The sequence below is a fragment of the Sus scrofa genome, chromosome 13 (assembly GCF_000003025.6).
Source record: "Sus scrofa isolate TJ Tabasco breed Duroc chromosome 13, Sscrofa11.1, whole genome shotgun sequence".
NCBI classification, from domain to species: Eukaryota; Metazoa; Chordata; class Mammalia; order Artiodactyla; family Suidae; genus Sus; species Sus scrofa.
In genome coordinates this window covers 162,446,428-162,460,854 of record NC_010455.5, presented here as the reverse complement: position 1 = coordinate 162,460,854, position 14,427 = coordinate 162,446,428, and the positions used below count along the sequence as shown (strand labels likewise).

The 14,427-nt window shown below is 39.7% G+C and overlaps 1 protein-coding gene across 1 annotated transcript in view; it reads left to right on the top strand.

Annotated features, from left to right (window-relative positions):
• CRYBG3 (crystallin beta-gamma domain containing 3) overlaps nucleotides 1-14,427 on the top strand; it is a 124,429-nt gene that overhangs the window by 17,917 nt on the left and 92,085 nt on the right. The window contains exon 2 of the mRNA XM_021070691.1: nucleotides 1,616-1,682. Coding sequence (XP_020926350.1) covers nucleotides 1,616-1,682 — 67 coding nt within the window. The remainder of the gene's footprint in view (nucleotides 1-1,615; nucleotides 1,683-14,427) is intronic.

The window sequence follows — 14,427 nt, the reverse complement described above, 5'->3', positions numbered from 1 at the left end:
TTATTTTATAAATATATGTAGAGAGAGGAAAGATCATAATTCTGTGTTGTATATTATTTTTTCTACTTTGTCCCTTGTTTTGGAATTTCTATATGATAAACACATAGCTCACATATTTATCTTATTTACATGCTTGCTTTTTCCTACTGATATTTAAAAGACAGTAAGCGCATGGCTATATCTTGTTGGTCCTTGTATTTCTGCATGGAGCCGGAGACTAAATGAAAATTTTAATCCATTGTGTTTTGCAGGTGTTCTTGATCTAGTTTTTTTTCCCTTCTCTCTCTCTCTTTTCTTTTTTTTTTTTATCATTATTGCTTGTTCCCTAGATAATCTGCACAATTGCACTGGATTTAATGGATAGAAAATATAAGCACAATCATGTCCTCTCTTCGCATCCTGCTCTGATCTGAGCTGTTGACCCCTCCTCCTGATCTCTCTCCCACTAGTGGCCATGACTCCCCATGTCTTTCCTCACCCACTCATTCTGCTGCCTGCAGGCTTCCCAGTGCTAGTTTGGGCAAAGATCATATTCTGTAACGGGTCAGGCAGGTTCTTTGTGGTCTGGTATCCACTAACCTCTGGTCTCATTCTCAGCTCTAGCAGGATTACCTCTGCCTGTTGCAAGTTTGTGTGTTCCACTCTTGTATTAAAAATAAACAGAACTTGGCTTCCCCAAATGGCATTTTCTCTGTTACCCCCTGCCTTTGTGCCTCCTCTGTAGGCACTTCACTGAGCTCCATGGTATGTCATTCATTCAGCAGTTAAAATTTGTATCAAACCATATTATTAGTTTCTTTGTGTATCAGTTTCCTCATACCAGACTGAGTTTTACAAAAACCCTACATTCTTAAATCTTCAAGGCCAAGCACAATCCCCAGCATATGGTAGGGTCCTGTGATACTCTTTAGAGTGGAGCTCCTCAATCTGTCTGGGATTATGAAAGTATGAAAACAAAATAACATGTAAACATAGGAACATAAATTAGTTCTAAAATGTATGTGCCTAACAGGCAAAGTTAAGTTATTATGACATTTCATAAGGCATCTCTGAAGGTACTCCAGACAAGACTATTAGAAATGACTCTCTGGAAAATCAGATTTCTCAGGTGGCATCTGAGACACATTTGCGGTTAGATAAACTTACATCTATTTTGAATATTCCCAGAATTTGCTAGATGACTGTACATGTTTATAAAAATTTGCTGAGTGTAAATATATTCCAACTAGCACTGAGCATAGGCATTAAAAAAGATGAGGCTATGGAGAACCCTAATATAAATAAAATTGAAGAATGTTTACACTGCCCAAGACTGCGATGGTCGTACACTGGTGTTCCTTTTGTTCAGGTGCATCATTGGTGTAATGCTCGTCATCAGCATAAGAAAATGTAGCCCAGAATGGACTCACAAAAAATGTCTGGAGCCTGGATGAGCATTTCTGAATGTGTGTTTCAAGTGTAGAGATTCAAATCTACATATTCCTAGCATAACATTTTATATGTGACTCTTTTGAGTATTGTATATAAAGCAACTTTCAGTTTTTGGATTAAACACAGAAAGTGTATGGTTATATTAATTTCAATTTCAAAAGAAACTTTTTTTTTTATTTTTCAGTGTTGAAAATGAGCCCATGAGCACAAGTCAGAAAAAGGAAAATGTGCTTTCATCAGAATCAGTAAAGGTATAGTTTTAAATTAATATTATTTTATATCAAGAATTATTTTTCTTTGTGCTCTTCTTCTTTTAGATCCTGTTATCTTCATTTTCCATTTAAGAAAGAGCATAAAGTCTTTTTACTTTATATGGAACTCCAGCCCAGCTCTATTGGACATTTGCGTCTTGAGGTGGGGTGGGACGTGGGGGTGGAAGAAGCGAATTGAAGAGAGACTTTAGATGGTGGGGCTCTTACCCCCAGCTTTTCCACTAACCAGCTGTGAGGCCTTCAGCTGAGGTATTTAACTTCTTTCTGCTTTTGTTTTCTAATCTATAAATTGGATCATTTGACCTCCACAGTGTCTTGTCCCTAGGAAGTTCTTTGATTTATGTTGTGTTTTCTCAAATGCTACTGACAACTAATGTGCTTTTGAGAGTGTGGAAGTTAACAACGTGTCATTATTGTTATATTCCAAATGACACTGAGCATAGGCATTAAAAAAGATGAGGCTATGGAGAATCTTAATATAAATAAAAGGTGTGATGTTCGTTCAGGTTATGTCTGAACTGGCTTTCTTCGCACAGGACAAGCATGAAAACTGTATAAGCTACACTTCTACCTAAATAGTTATTGATAGGTATGGTTAAAAATTCTTGAAAACCATTAAACCTTGTAAGCCTTTCTTTTTAGTGGTAAGTGATTTTCTAGAAAGTTGATGTTTGTGTTTGGGGATGTGTGATCAAGTTTGGGTAGCTGTCCCACATTCAGGGAGTTTGGTTCCAAATTGCTTTCTTTTTAAACAGTTTGTGGCAATCAGTCAAGGAGAAAGCTTGTGCTTTCCAGGAATTTCAGGGTCCATTAGCTTGGTCAGTGGAAGGACCAGAAAGTGAGCTGAATTCATTACTGATAAGGGGACTTTTAAACATTACATAAGGTCCAAAGGCCTTAAATGTGGTAAAGATAGGCTCTTTTCATTCTTTATTCCTGCCATCATAGTTAACAATATAAATATTTTTGAAAGAAAAATTCCAGAATCTGATTTTTAAAATTTTTATACTTTATTGAGAGAATAAAGGTCAAGATCACCTTGCCTCCCTTGTCTTTCATCATTCCTTTGCAACTCTGGCTACTAAATCCTGCTCCCAGTTTTTATAACACTTCCTACCTACTCTTTTGCAGCCAATTTTTAACCAGCCGGCTGGTTCACCACTGTACAAGCTCTATAGTTTTCTTCCTCTCCTTCAGATTTTACATGTCCTAAGTTGCCCTACTTGAAGATTTTTACGCCTAAGTCCCTGGGTGCTACCTTGACCTTGAGTTGTTTCACAGGAAGTACATGTGTTACTTCTGAGACCTCACAGTTTGAAGTTTCTTTGGCTTCCAGTTCCTGTCATTTTCTTTGTTAATCCCTCATCCCTCAGCATCCACCCTCGACCTTCAGCAAACCTTCCTGCTTTCCCTACCCTCTTCTCTATTCTTCCCTACCTGTTTGCCTACTCAGCCTGTAACTGATATATAACACTTGAGCTGTTAATCTCACTAGAAAAAACCTTTGGTCTTCAAACTTGGCCCTCGGTCTTTAATTTCCAATAGTCCTTCTTTCTACCTGCAGAGCTTTCCTCCAGAAAGTTACATCTTTGTGGTTTTAATAAGTATATTTGGTGAGCAAATAGAGTGGCTGGGCCTCCACAATTACAGTTTTTCCTTTCCATTCTTTTTTTAAATTTTATTTTTAGTTTTATGGCTGCATCCACAGCATATGGAAGTTCCTGGGCCAGAGAGCAAACCTGAGCTGCAGCTGCAACCTACACCATAGCTTTGGCAATGCTGGATCCTTTAATCCATTGCACCTCCATGGTGACCCGAGCTGCTGTAGTCAGATTCTTAACTCACTGTGCCACAGCAGGAACTCCTGTCTATTCTAAATATCTTGGTTTGAGTGCCCAGGATAACTTCAGTTTGGGATTTGAGCCCCAAGTAAATATGGCTTATGTCATGAGAGTGTTTTTCTTATGGCTTGAGGCCTATAGGATTACTTATACATGGGTGGTCTGGTTAATAATAGAAGGGGTACCATGGCACTTTCATTAGGGTAGTGTAAGTATTTTGGTCCATGTACCTGTATTTCTTTTTGCTTTTTCTTTTTGGAAACTACTGGTAGGATTTCTTCAACCTAGCTACACAGACCCAGTTTGGGGACCTGCTGCTGCCAGGCACCAAAAATGCATATTTTGCAGATTGAATTCTAGTATAGATTATTATAAGATATTGAGTGTAATTCCCTGTGCTATATAGTAAATTCTTTTGCTTCAGGTGAAAATAAAAAAAAAATGTGTTTTCATAATATCAATAGTCAGCCCCATACCTTGGAGGGGGGAAAGGTTAGCAACAATATTTATGATCTTGCTATTTTAAATTGCCTCATTTAAAATTTTTTCATTTAGCAAGTGGCATAAAGCATGCATTTATTTTCTTTCTCATGAATGGTTTTCTACAGCATAGCACTCCACTGTAAGGTAACAGTTCCTGCCATGCTTCCATCTTCTTAACCTGAATTTTATGATAATGCCTTCCATGATAAGAAAAAATGTGCACCATTTTTCCTCTTAAGTATAAAATGTAACAGATTTATGTATAATAAGTATTTTTATGCATTTCTTTTTGTTTGACCCTGAGATACCAAATCAAGATGTTGAAGATTGTTTTGCTAGAAATTTAAGCTATTAAAAAATTAATTGTATTTTTCAAACAACTAGAGACTATAGATGCTTTATACACTAGATGTTTTGGACATCATTAGCTTCTTAGTTTTTAAACTACCACTTATATGCTATACAAATTTGATCTTTTGATGACATTGGTACCCTACTTCTTACACATGTGTCTACCATTCCACTGAAATTATATATTTCTTGTATATGGATAAAATTTTTATTTTATATCTAGCTGGCAATAATTTTAGATATTTAGTTAACATTCTACCTTTATTTTTCTGTGGGGCCTACATTCTTGTCTTATAGCCTTGGACTCTTGCTGTATTCATGTCTACTTGATTTAAAGGAGAGGGAAGGCATGCATTAACGCCTTGCTTCCTTCTGCCTATGTCAGAGGAATGTTTATCCCTTCCCTCCTTGCAAGGCTAACCTTCCTAAATCCCCCTACCAATGGTAGCAGTCTTTTATCTCCTGCCTTCTTTTGGACCTCGCCTTGACTCTGTCTATGCCTCCATCACTGGCTTCTTCCATTTCTCTCTACATACAATTTTTTACAAATTTGTTCTTTTTTTCCTTTCATGGATGTGGTTTCCTTTAAGTCTTTCAATGCATTTTACTCCTCCTACCTCTTAGCCAAACATATATGAAAGTCTGTCATAATTATTGTTTAATTATTGTTTAATCATAATTATTTCTATTCTGACTCCTGTCTCCCTCCCAACATCTTAGACGTGAGAAAACTAGTACTGTGCCTGGCATGTATGTCGTAGTTGCTAAATGAGTGAAAGTCTTTCCACAAAACCATGACCTCTTCTGACCATCAGTGGTCTTTTCTTAGTTCTTATTTTATTTAACCAGTTGATATTTTATTCTTTTTACAGTTGCACCTGCAGCATGTGGAAATTCCCAGGCTAGGGGTTGAATCAGAGCTGAATCTGCAGGCCTACACCACAGCCACAGCAACACTAGATCTGAGCTGCATCTGTGACCTACACTGCAGCTTGCAGCAGCACTGGATCCTTAACCCACTGAGCAAGGCCAGAGATCAAACTCACATCCTCACAGACACTACTATATCGAGTTCTTAGCCCACTGAATCACAGCGGGAACTCCCTATTTATCTGGTTGAGATGCTAGATTTTCTAAGTCTTGTCTCCTTCCAGAGATGTTTTTTTAAATATTTGCCCTTATGACATTGTATTTTCTTGTTTCAATTCCTGCCTCTGTCATTCCCTTCTGTTTCCTTCCCTGATTCTCTTCTGGATAAGTTACTCTTTAGGTACATGATTCTCAAAGTCCTCAATCCTCCTAAGTAGCAATCTTCCAAAGTAGTGTCTTGCAGTCTTATTGCTTCATCTCTTGGTTCCCAGATCTCTCCCTGACATCCCTCTTGAGCTCTAGATGTGATTGTCAGTGTTCCAGACATTTCCACATGGATGGGCTTTGATACCTCCAAATCAGCCTGCCCCAAAGTCTCAGTATTTTCAGAGATGCTCTCTCTGTATTCATTTGGGAGGCAGAGGGTGGGAAGTGGGGAGGATCTTTTAACTCCTTGGGACAGGGTAAGAGCCCTGGGGACAAGTACTCCATTTGGAGATTTTCAACCAAACTCTACTTTTAATCCATGTCCCATGTTTCCCTAACTAGCACCTAGTGTCTTCATCCTGAGCTTTCCAGGTGCGTCTGTTGACAATCTGTCTGTAGATTGTTTCCCCGTGTGGTCAGAGTTCCCCATTGCAGACACTTGGGTAGAAACTGCTTTTGATCAGTTACCATGGCTTCATTCACTTTTGCCTTCTAAATCATTTCTGAATTCTCTTTATATTTCTATTTGTATTTATAATTCTTCTTCACTTTGAATTTAAAACTTTAAAAAAATCCCCTTATTGTCATTTTGGAGTGCAAGAGAAGAAATCAGCGCGTGTGGTATATCTATAGTGTTAATCAGAATCTTCATCTCTCTTTATTGCTGAGGGATGGGAATCTCAGGGAGGCTGTCACATGACAAATTCACACTGTTATGGAGAGGAAGCAGGAGAATTCAGATGCAGTTCTTTACCATAATGCTTTCCACTTATGAGCTTAATTTGTAAGGTATATTTATAAACTTAATTTGCCAAAAAAGAAATCATAGTAAAAATTAAGAGCTAGAGTCTCCAAACCAGGACTAAGTAAAGTGATGATTATTAGGCTTGTTCTCATGGCTTGGCATCTGCTTTATATAAAATTGAACTCTTGCCCCATTTTAGAATTGCTGCTCATAAATGATTGTACAAGTTTGTTGAAGGTCTGGCATCTTTTAAGAGGTGGTGGTTGATATATGGCCACAATGTTTTTGTGGATAACCAAGGACTGTCAATCTAGTGCATATTACTGTTAGTTGTTAATGATTAAAACCCTTATTTTTTAATATTATCATAAGTAATTTTTGATTTTTTATTGTTACCACTGTTTACTGATATGAGAAAATAGAGAAATTTTATCTTAAGAGTATCTTCCTGAAGAAAAATAGTCACAATTTATTCTTTACATCAATTCCTATATTGAGGGTAAAGTACTGTTTAGTACAATGAATATATTAAATTACACATCAGTTCATGTTTTGATTTGTGTAACTCTTCTTTCCTTATTGGTCTTTTTCAGAGCTTTTTTGGCCAGAGGTGAAGTGGTAGTCAAATTTAAATATATTAAATATTTTCATGTTTAGGAGAAATTTAATTACTGAACTAACTTATAAAATAAATTATGGGGAGTTCCCATCATGACTCAGTGGTTAACGAACCCAACTGGTATCCATGAGGACTCAGGTTTGGTCCCTGGCTTTGCCCAGTAGGTTAAGGATTCAGCGTTGTCATGAGCTGTAGCATAGGTTGCAGATGCGGCTTGGATCCCAGGTTGCTGTGGCTGTGGCATAGGCCAGCGTCTACAGCTCTTATTTGATCCCTAGCCCGGGAATCTCCATATGCCATGAGTGCAGCCCTACAAAGACAAAAAAGAAAAAATAAATAAAGAAAATGAAATAAATTATGGCCCTAATACATGCTTGCTATCTTTCTTCCCTTAGCAATTAGCGGTATGACATCAATTTAATATCAAGTTTTTTAAACTTTCTTTTTCAAACATAGGAACTCTTTAAAAAAAATTAGCTATAATTGGACTTGGAACCCCATATGTAAACAGATTAAAGCAAAGCTCCCCTGTTGATAATGAGAAGACTTTGTCTAGAGCCTCACAGTCAGCCAGTATTCCCTGCCTCTGCCAACCATGGCACCTCCTTGGAACAGTTTTAAAATTACATGTGCAGTGATGAAAATAACACAGTTTTTGGAATCAGATGTATCTGGGCTTAAATCCTTAATCTCCATGTGGTAGCTTTGTAACCTGGGAAAATTTACTCAGCCTCTCTGAAATTTGGTTTGATGATCTGTAGTGGGAGTCATTATTTTATAGAACTGTTTTAAAATTAACTGCAATAACATGTGCTGTACTGCATGATATCTGACACAGAATAGGTACTCAGGAAAAGAGCTGGCCTTCTTGCCATATAAAGTCTGACTACAACTTAGGATCTAACTCTATGCTTAAGAATGGTGCCGACTTTTTCTGGGTGGATAGTATGAAAATCAGCTATTAGAAACTGCTTCTCTAAAACATTTGAAAAGAAGGCAATACAGAATATATACATATTGAACTTTAGCCAGAAGGCAAAAATTCTCACCCCTTGATTGCTTCTATAAGGGCTGAGTGTTGTCAGGGTGCCTGAATTGGAGACTGTGCTGTGTGTCACTGCACCATTTACATGACCACAGGGACTGCCAGGACTTAAGCGTGTCGATATGGCTGGCTGCTCTGGGGCCTTGGTATCTCAGAGTTCTTGGGTATTGAATGTATTGCATGGTATCTGGTTTGATGTGCAACAGCTCCAGCGTGTTGTAGACCTGGAATAGTCCTGGTCTGTGGTGTGATGGAGTACCTTATCAAAATGGAAATTGGGGATGAAGGGTTATGGACACTAGATTTTTGTGAGTAAATTTACCTCTGTAGGTGCCAGATACTGATTTGAGAATGTTAGAGGGGGTCCAGAAAGCTCTCATGGAATTAAAAACACATGTTGTTCTGGCCCAGTGTATTCACTGGAGAAATTTTCCTACCATGACAGGAAGGAATGGCATTTCCTCTACATTATGTCGTCTTGTTCCTTTCTCTTCTCACCTTGGACACCTGCCCTGGTTGACTTTATTTTTACACCTCAGCCTGTGATGAAGCTCACATCTATCCTGAGCTTCAGGGTGTTCTCCTGAGCTTCAGGGTGATGGAGCTGGTTCTTTGATGGGTCTTTCCTGTGAATGTCACTGGGTTTGAGATTTGACTCATTCAAAGTTGAGTTCAGTGTATTTTATCCTAATTTCTTTCTCTTCCTGCATTCCCTGTCCTGCAGAAAGGTGCTACCAGTTCCCCAATCTTGACATCAGGGATTGCATCTCTTCTTTATTTCCCTCCCTGTTGTGCCAGGGTCAGCCCTTCCTGTCCATAATCTGTTACTGTATCACTCAGACTTTTATTTATTTATTTATTGGTCTTTTCTAGGGCCTCACCCAGGGCATATGGAAGTTCCCAGGCTCGGGGTCTAATCAGAGCTATAGCTGCCAGCCTACACAACAGCTGCAGCAGCTCGGAATCCCAGATGTTAGATGACTGGCTGGGGTCACCTGTGGTTAAGGGCACGCACTTGGTAAACTATATATAACTACAGCCCCTTATCAGAAACTTCATAGAAATGATAAAGTAACACTACAGATAGAACCTTGGTTCCATTCTAGAGCATTTTTAAAAAGCAAAATTTCATCCTTCTAACTAATTTTAGTTACAAATTATTTGTGATATCTCAGAGCTGTTCCCAACACTGGTGTGTTGTGACTTAAAAGATGTGAGTAACACTTTGTTACGTTAAATGATGACCAGCTTATCAGGGCAGAGTAGTTGGTGACAAGCCTGTATGTCTCTTTACATTTTTTAGTGGCCAAAAAATTCTGTGATAAAAATGTAATCTTCCAAGCAAAATTACTTTAACAATGGGGGTGTAAATAATTCACCTTTGCACCTTAATATTAGTTATTCCTTTTATTAAAAAAATTGATGCAATATATATCAATAGTTTATATAGAGTTAATCAGACAACTCACTGCAGACTAAATCCATTACAATAAAGATAAATAATGATTTTAAATTAAAATATTTAGCACCACTTAAACTGTAGTTAATTTCAGATATTGGTAGTAATGAGGTGATAATAAATATTTCCTCAAAATTGAGGACGTTTCCACTTTCTGTGGTAGAATTTTAAAAATTTTTTTCTTTTAAAGTTCTATTGAAGTGTGGTTGATTTACAATGTTGTACTAATTCTGTACAACAAAATGATTTAGTTATACATTACATACATCCATTCTTTTTCAGATTCTGTTTCTATATAGGTTATCATAGAATATTGGGTAGAGTGCTATACAGCAGGTCCCTGTTGAACATCCATTCCACATACAATAGGGTGCATATGCCAACCCCAAACCCCCAATTTTAAATATTAGCAAATATGCAAGTAATGTGCTGTGCCAGATGTCTTAGGAGAAAACTAACTGGAATTCCCTAGTTATGAATTCTCTAGGTGATGAATGCCAGATTTGGGTAACTTAATAATTTAGGTAATGGTCCTACTTATTATGAAAGCATAAAATTGTCTGACTTTACCTTATGGTGACAAGGAAAAAATAAGGATATTACAGTTCTTTACTAGAGTAACATAAATATATTATGTATATACACACATGCCTAGGAAATTTCCGTTCTGAAAAACTTGAATTGTAGTAGAAATTTCTCAGGCAAAGAGGACAAGGGATAAGTGGTCTCAGCAGTGTTAATAGTGTTGGACAAAGGCAGGCCTGTGTAACAGAATGAACAAGGGAGCAAGAGGGGAGAAAATAGACTGCTGAGAATGCATATGGTGACATTGGGCACCATAAACATTGTGACAAGAGATGAAATCAGAGAGGAATACAGGGCTAGATCCACCAAGACCTTGAATGACATGCTAGGGAGTTTGGATTTTATCCTGACAATGGTATACAGCCTTTGGAGGGCTTTAAGAATGACCAGATTTGAATGCTAAAGGACCGTGCTGGCTTTGTCTGGAGAGCACACTGGGGAGCTTTAGGAGTAGAAGCAAGAAAACAGGGTACGTCACTCAGTGCTGGCAGTATTCTGGGAGGAGAGGTCATGGTGTCCTGGTGTTTCATCTGAGTTTTTAACAAGTGGGAATGTTAGAGTTTACAGGAAAGGGAAGAATGGAGACACGGTGTGGTCAAGTTCCGTTTTGAATGTATGGAATTTGAGGTGGTTATGGATGACTGGTTAATAGTTGGATATACAGTCTTGAGTTGAGGATACAAATCTGGGAATCATCTGATTAATCATCCTGTGGGAAATAAGATCTCATTAGAGGATCATGAAGGTAAAGCATAGAAATAGGAGAAATGTGATGTGTAAGGGATGGCTAGAAGGATGTGAACTTGAAGGAGATGAAGGGAGTTTTCAGAGAGAAAGAAGGGGAGCCTCAAGGTGATGTCATAGAAGCTAGAGGAAGACTGATTTTCAGGAACAGATGCAGTCTCACCTTCTGCAGACACATCATATGTGACCAAGAGCAGAAAAAAAGTACATTTAATTAGCAAGTAGCACATGTATCTCAGAGACAGTGGTCAGGGCACAACTGAGAAGGAAGCCAGATTGCAGGAGCTAAAGGAGTCATTGGGAGGAAGGGGAAAGGAGAAGGTAAGGGTTGGTGAGTCCTTTTAAGGAGGCTGGTAGTTAAAAGAGTAGAGAAGGCTGTCCCTGGACTAGACTTTTGAATGGTGGTCTGCATATTGGGAAGATGGGAAGTTGGTTTCCTGAGGAGACATCAAGGCTTATAAAGTGGTGCCCTGGTGGGTCCTTGGAGGAGGAGTCCTCCCTCTATCTTGAGTCTGCATGAAAGAAATAGGACAGATGCAGCTACTGTGATGAATAGAGGAGAGGTGGCAGCGAGACTATGAGAGAGATCTCTATGAAGTTGAAGTTAGGGTCATCTGCTGAGCGAGGGATGGGATAGTGGAAGGGGTGTGGCTCAAGGGATGTGGAAAAGATTTGTTATGGCTGCTGTGGAAAATGGGGAAGGTTGCAGACTGATTTCCAGCCTCCAGCAGAAGGCTGTAAATTATGAATTGTTGGCAGCCTGAATCTGCATAGCTGTGCTTATTTACCCTGTGTTTTTTTTTTTTTTTTCCTTTTTGCAGCTGTACCTGTGGCACATAGAAATTCCCAGGCTGGGGGCTGAATTGGAGCTGCAGCTGCTGGCTTATGCTAATAGCCATGGCAACATTGGATCTGAGCCACATCTGCTGCCTACCCACAGCTTGCTGCAATGCTGGATCCTTAACCCACTGAACGAGGCCAGGGATCAAACTTGAATCTTCAGGTTAAGAACTATGTCCATTCTTAACCCACTGAGCCACAATGGGAACTCCCAGATTTTTTTGGGGGGGTGCACCTGTAGAATGTGGAAGTTCCTTGGTCAGGGATCAAATCTGCACCACAGCAGTGACCTGAGCCACTGCAGTGTGACTATGCCACATCCTTGACCTACTGTACCATGGGAGAACTCCCTGGGTAGATTTTTAAAGCAAGATGTATTCACTGACATGTAAAAGATAAAAGCAGAATTATTTTAGCAGGGATGACCAAAGAACAAACAAAAGAGGCTTTGAGCTAATTAGCCATGTTTGATGGCTGGGTAGAGAAAAACATGATAATAAGTGGGGACTGAAAGGGACAGAGTAAGAGAGGCCAGAAGCTGAGGTGAGGCAGGAGGACTGGTGTGGTGCGTGTGCCTGGGGCAGTGGGGTAGGAGAGCTGGGAACATGAGAGGATATAAACATTTGGGAATGTTTGAGATTGAGGTTCAGAGATTGGGTGGTTATAGATAAAGTCACAAAGGTTAGGGTAAATGAAAAGGTGAGGTTGAGCGGAAGAGGAGGTCATTGGAGTAGAGGTGCTAAGGAATGGGGCTCAGCATGTTTTAGGGGTTTGTCCTGCTATGCACAGTGAAGACAAGGGTCTTAGGGAGAAAGGATGACCAAGCCAGGTTCTTGAAACAGTAAAGGAAGAGTCGTCTGGGTCTTAACTGTTTTTCTGTCAATAGATGCTGTTTGGTGTACTCTTTTTCCCTTGACCTTCTTGACCTTGTTCCCTGTGCCAGTCACCATGTTGGGACAGCACCTGCTTCCTGCTAGAAGCTACTTAAGGAGGTGATGAACTAATGCCAATTAGACCTGCAAATATGTTTCATGACTAGAATGTAGGTTCTGTGAAAGTAGGGCTATTGGTGTATTTTTTCACTTTGCATCAAAGCCCATGGCGTAGTATCTTGCTATTCATCATTTGTGGGAGGAAGAATACTTTAAAGTTTGCATTGAGTCTAACTGCTGCTTGGTACACCCCCTCTTCCCCTCTTGCTGCATTCTCCAGCAATACTCTTCCAAGTCTCCTCTCTTTTGGGAGCTCAGATCCCAGCTCCACCTCTGTGTCTCTCCTTCAGCTGATCATCTCTCCTCTCACTTTACTGAGGTCAGGGCTACTTGTTAGACTTCGCTCATTGTCTTCTCCCCCCTTAAAGAATTGCTTAGACATTAGCCACTTCCTTACCATTGTCCTTGGAAGAGGAAGTGTCCCTACTCCACTTCGAGGCTCATGTTTCCCCTTTATTAGAAGTAATAGAGTCTATACTGGTCTCTTCGCCTTACCACCTTCTGCTTTTCTTACTGAGCCCGTCATCTTTCTCTTGAACAGCAGGTATTCCTTTTCTTCCAAGTGTAGAGCTAATGCACAGAATAGGAACAAAAAGTCTTTTGTGTCTTGGACCCTCCACTGTCCACGTTTTTTTTTTTTTTTTTTCTCTTTTTTTCTAGTTAAAAGGTCTCTCAGAGAAACCTTCTATTTACTGAGTGTTCCTGTTACCCAGTTGTGTGTTCACTGTTTTAACATCTTGAGTTTGCAGCTGTACTCTCAAATTCCTGATCTGTTATGACTGTTTCTCCTGCCTTCCTAGGGCTTTCTATGTCTTCATTCCTTCATTTATCCAATAGGTTTTAAGCATCTCTTATTGTCAGGCACATTTCAAGGTGCTTAGAGATACCACAGTGAATGAAACAAAGAACCTTGCCCTTGTGGCTTTTCTTTCTAGATGAAGGAATAAATATTGAATAATGTGTGGGTGTGTATTTGATACTAGAGGGTACAAAGGAGGAAAATAAGGCAGAGAAGGGATATAGGCAGTTTCAGAGTGGAGGAGTTTACTCTTTTAGATGGTGTGACTGGGGAAACCTCCAATGGAGACGTGACAATTAAGTAAAGGTCTGAAGGGATGTCAGGGTGTGAGTCAGATAGCTATCTGGGGAAAAAATATTCTAGCAAAGAGAAGAGTGAATGCACAGTTCCAGAGGTAGGGGCGGGCCTCGCATCTCTGAAGAACAGTGAGGGGCCCTCACAGTGGAAAATATCCTTTGGAAATATCCTTTGTTCTTTGCCTCTGGAGTGGTGCTCTGGAGGAACGACTGGTCTGGTGTTGGCCTTTCCCATCTGTTTCACTGATTTCTGCTCTTCTTTGTGCCTGCGTTTTAGTCTTTTTGTCCCCAGGGCTCTTTGGTTGGCCCCCCTTTCCCCTGCACATGTTGTGTATTGCCAAGTTCCTAACTGTGCTCTGACTGCTTCACCAGAGGCCCGAAAAGTCAACACGTTTGCCACTTCCATAGTTTGTTGCCTCACCTCTCCCTGCCCCCACAAAGGCCCTAATCTCACCTCTCCTTCTATTTTCCATATCCATTTTTGGTTTAACTACTTAAATGGTTTCCCAATTTAGAAAACTTGGTCGAGTTGCCACTTTGTTATCCCTCACTCTCCACCTTTAAGTGGTCATCTTATCGACCTCATTCTCTATCCTCTGTGCACCCCTCCCTGCCCCCCCGTCTTCTTC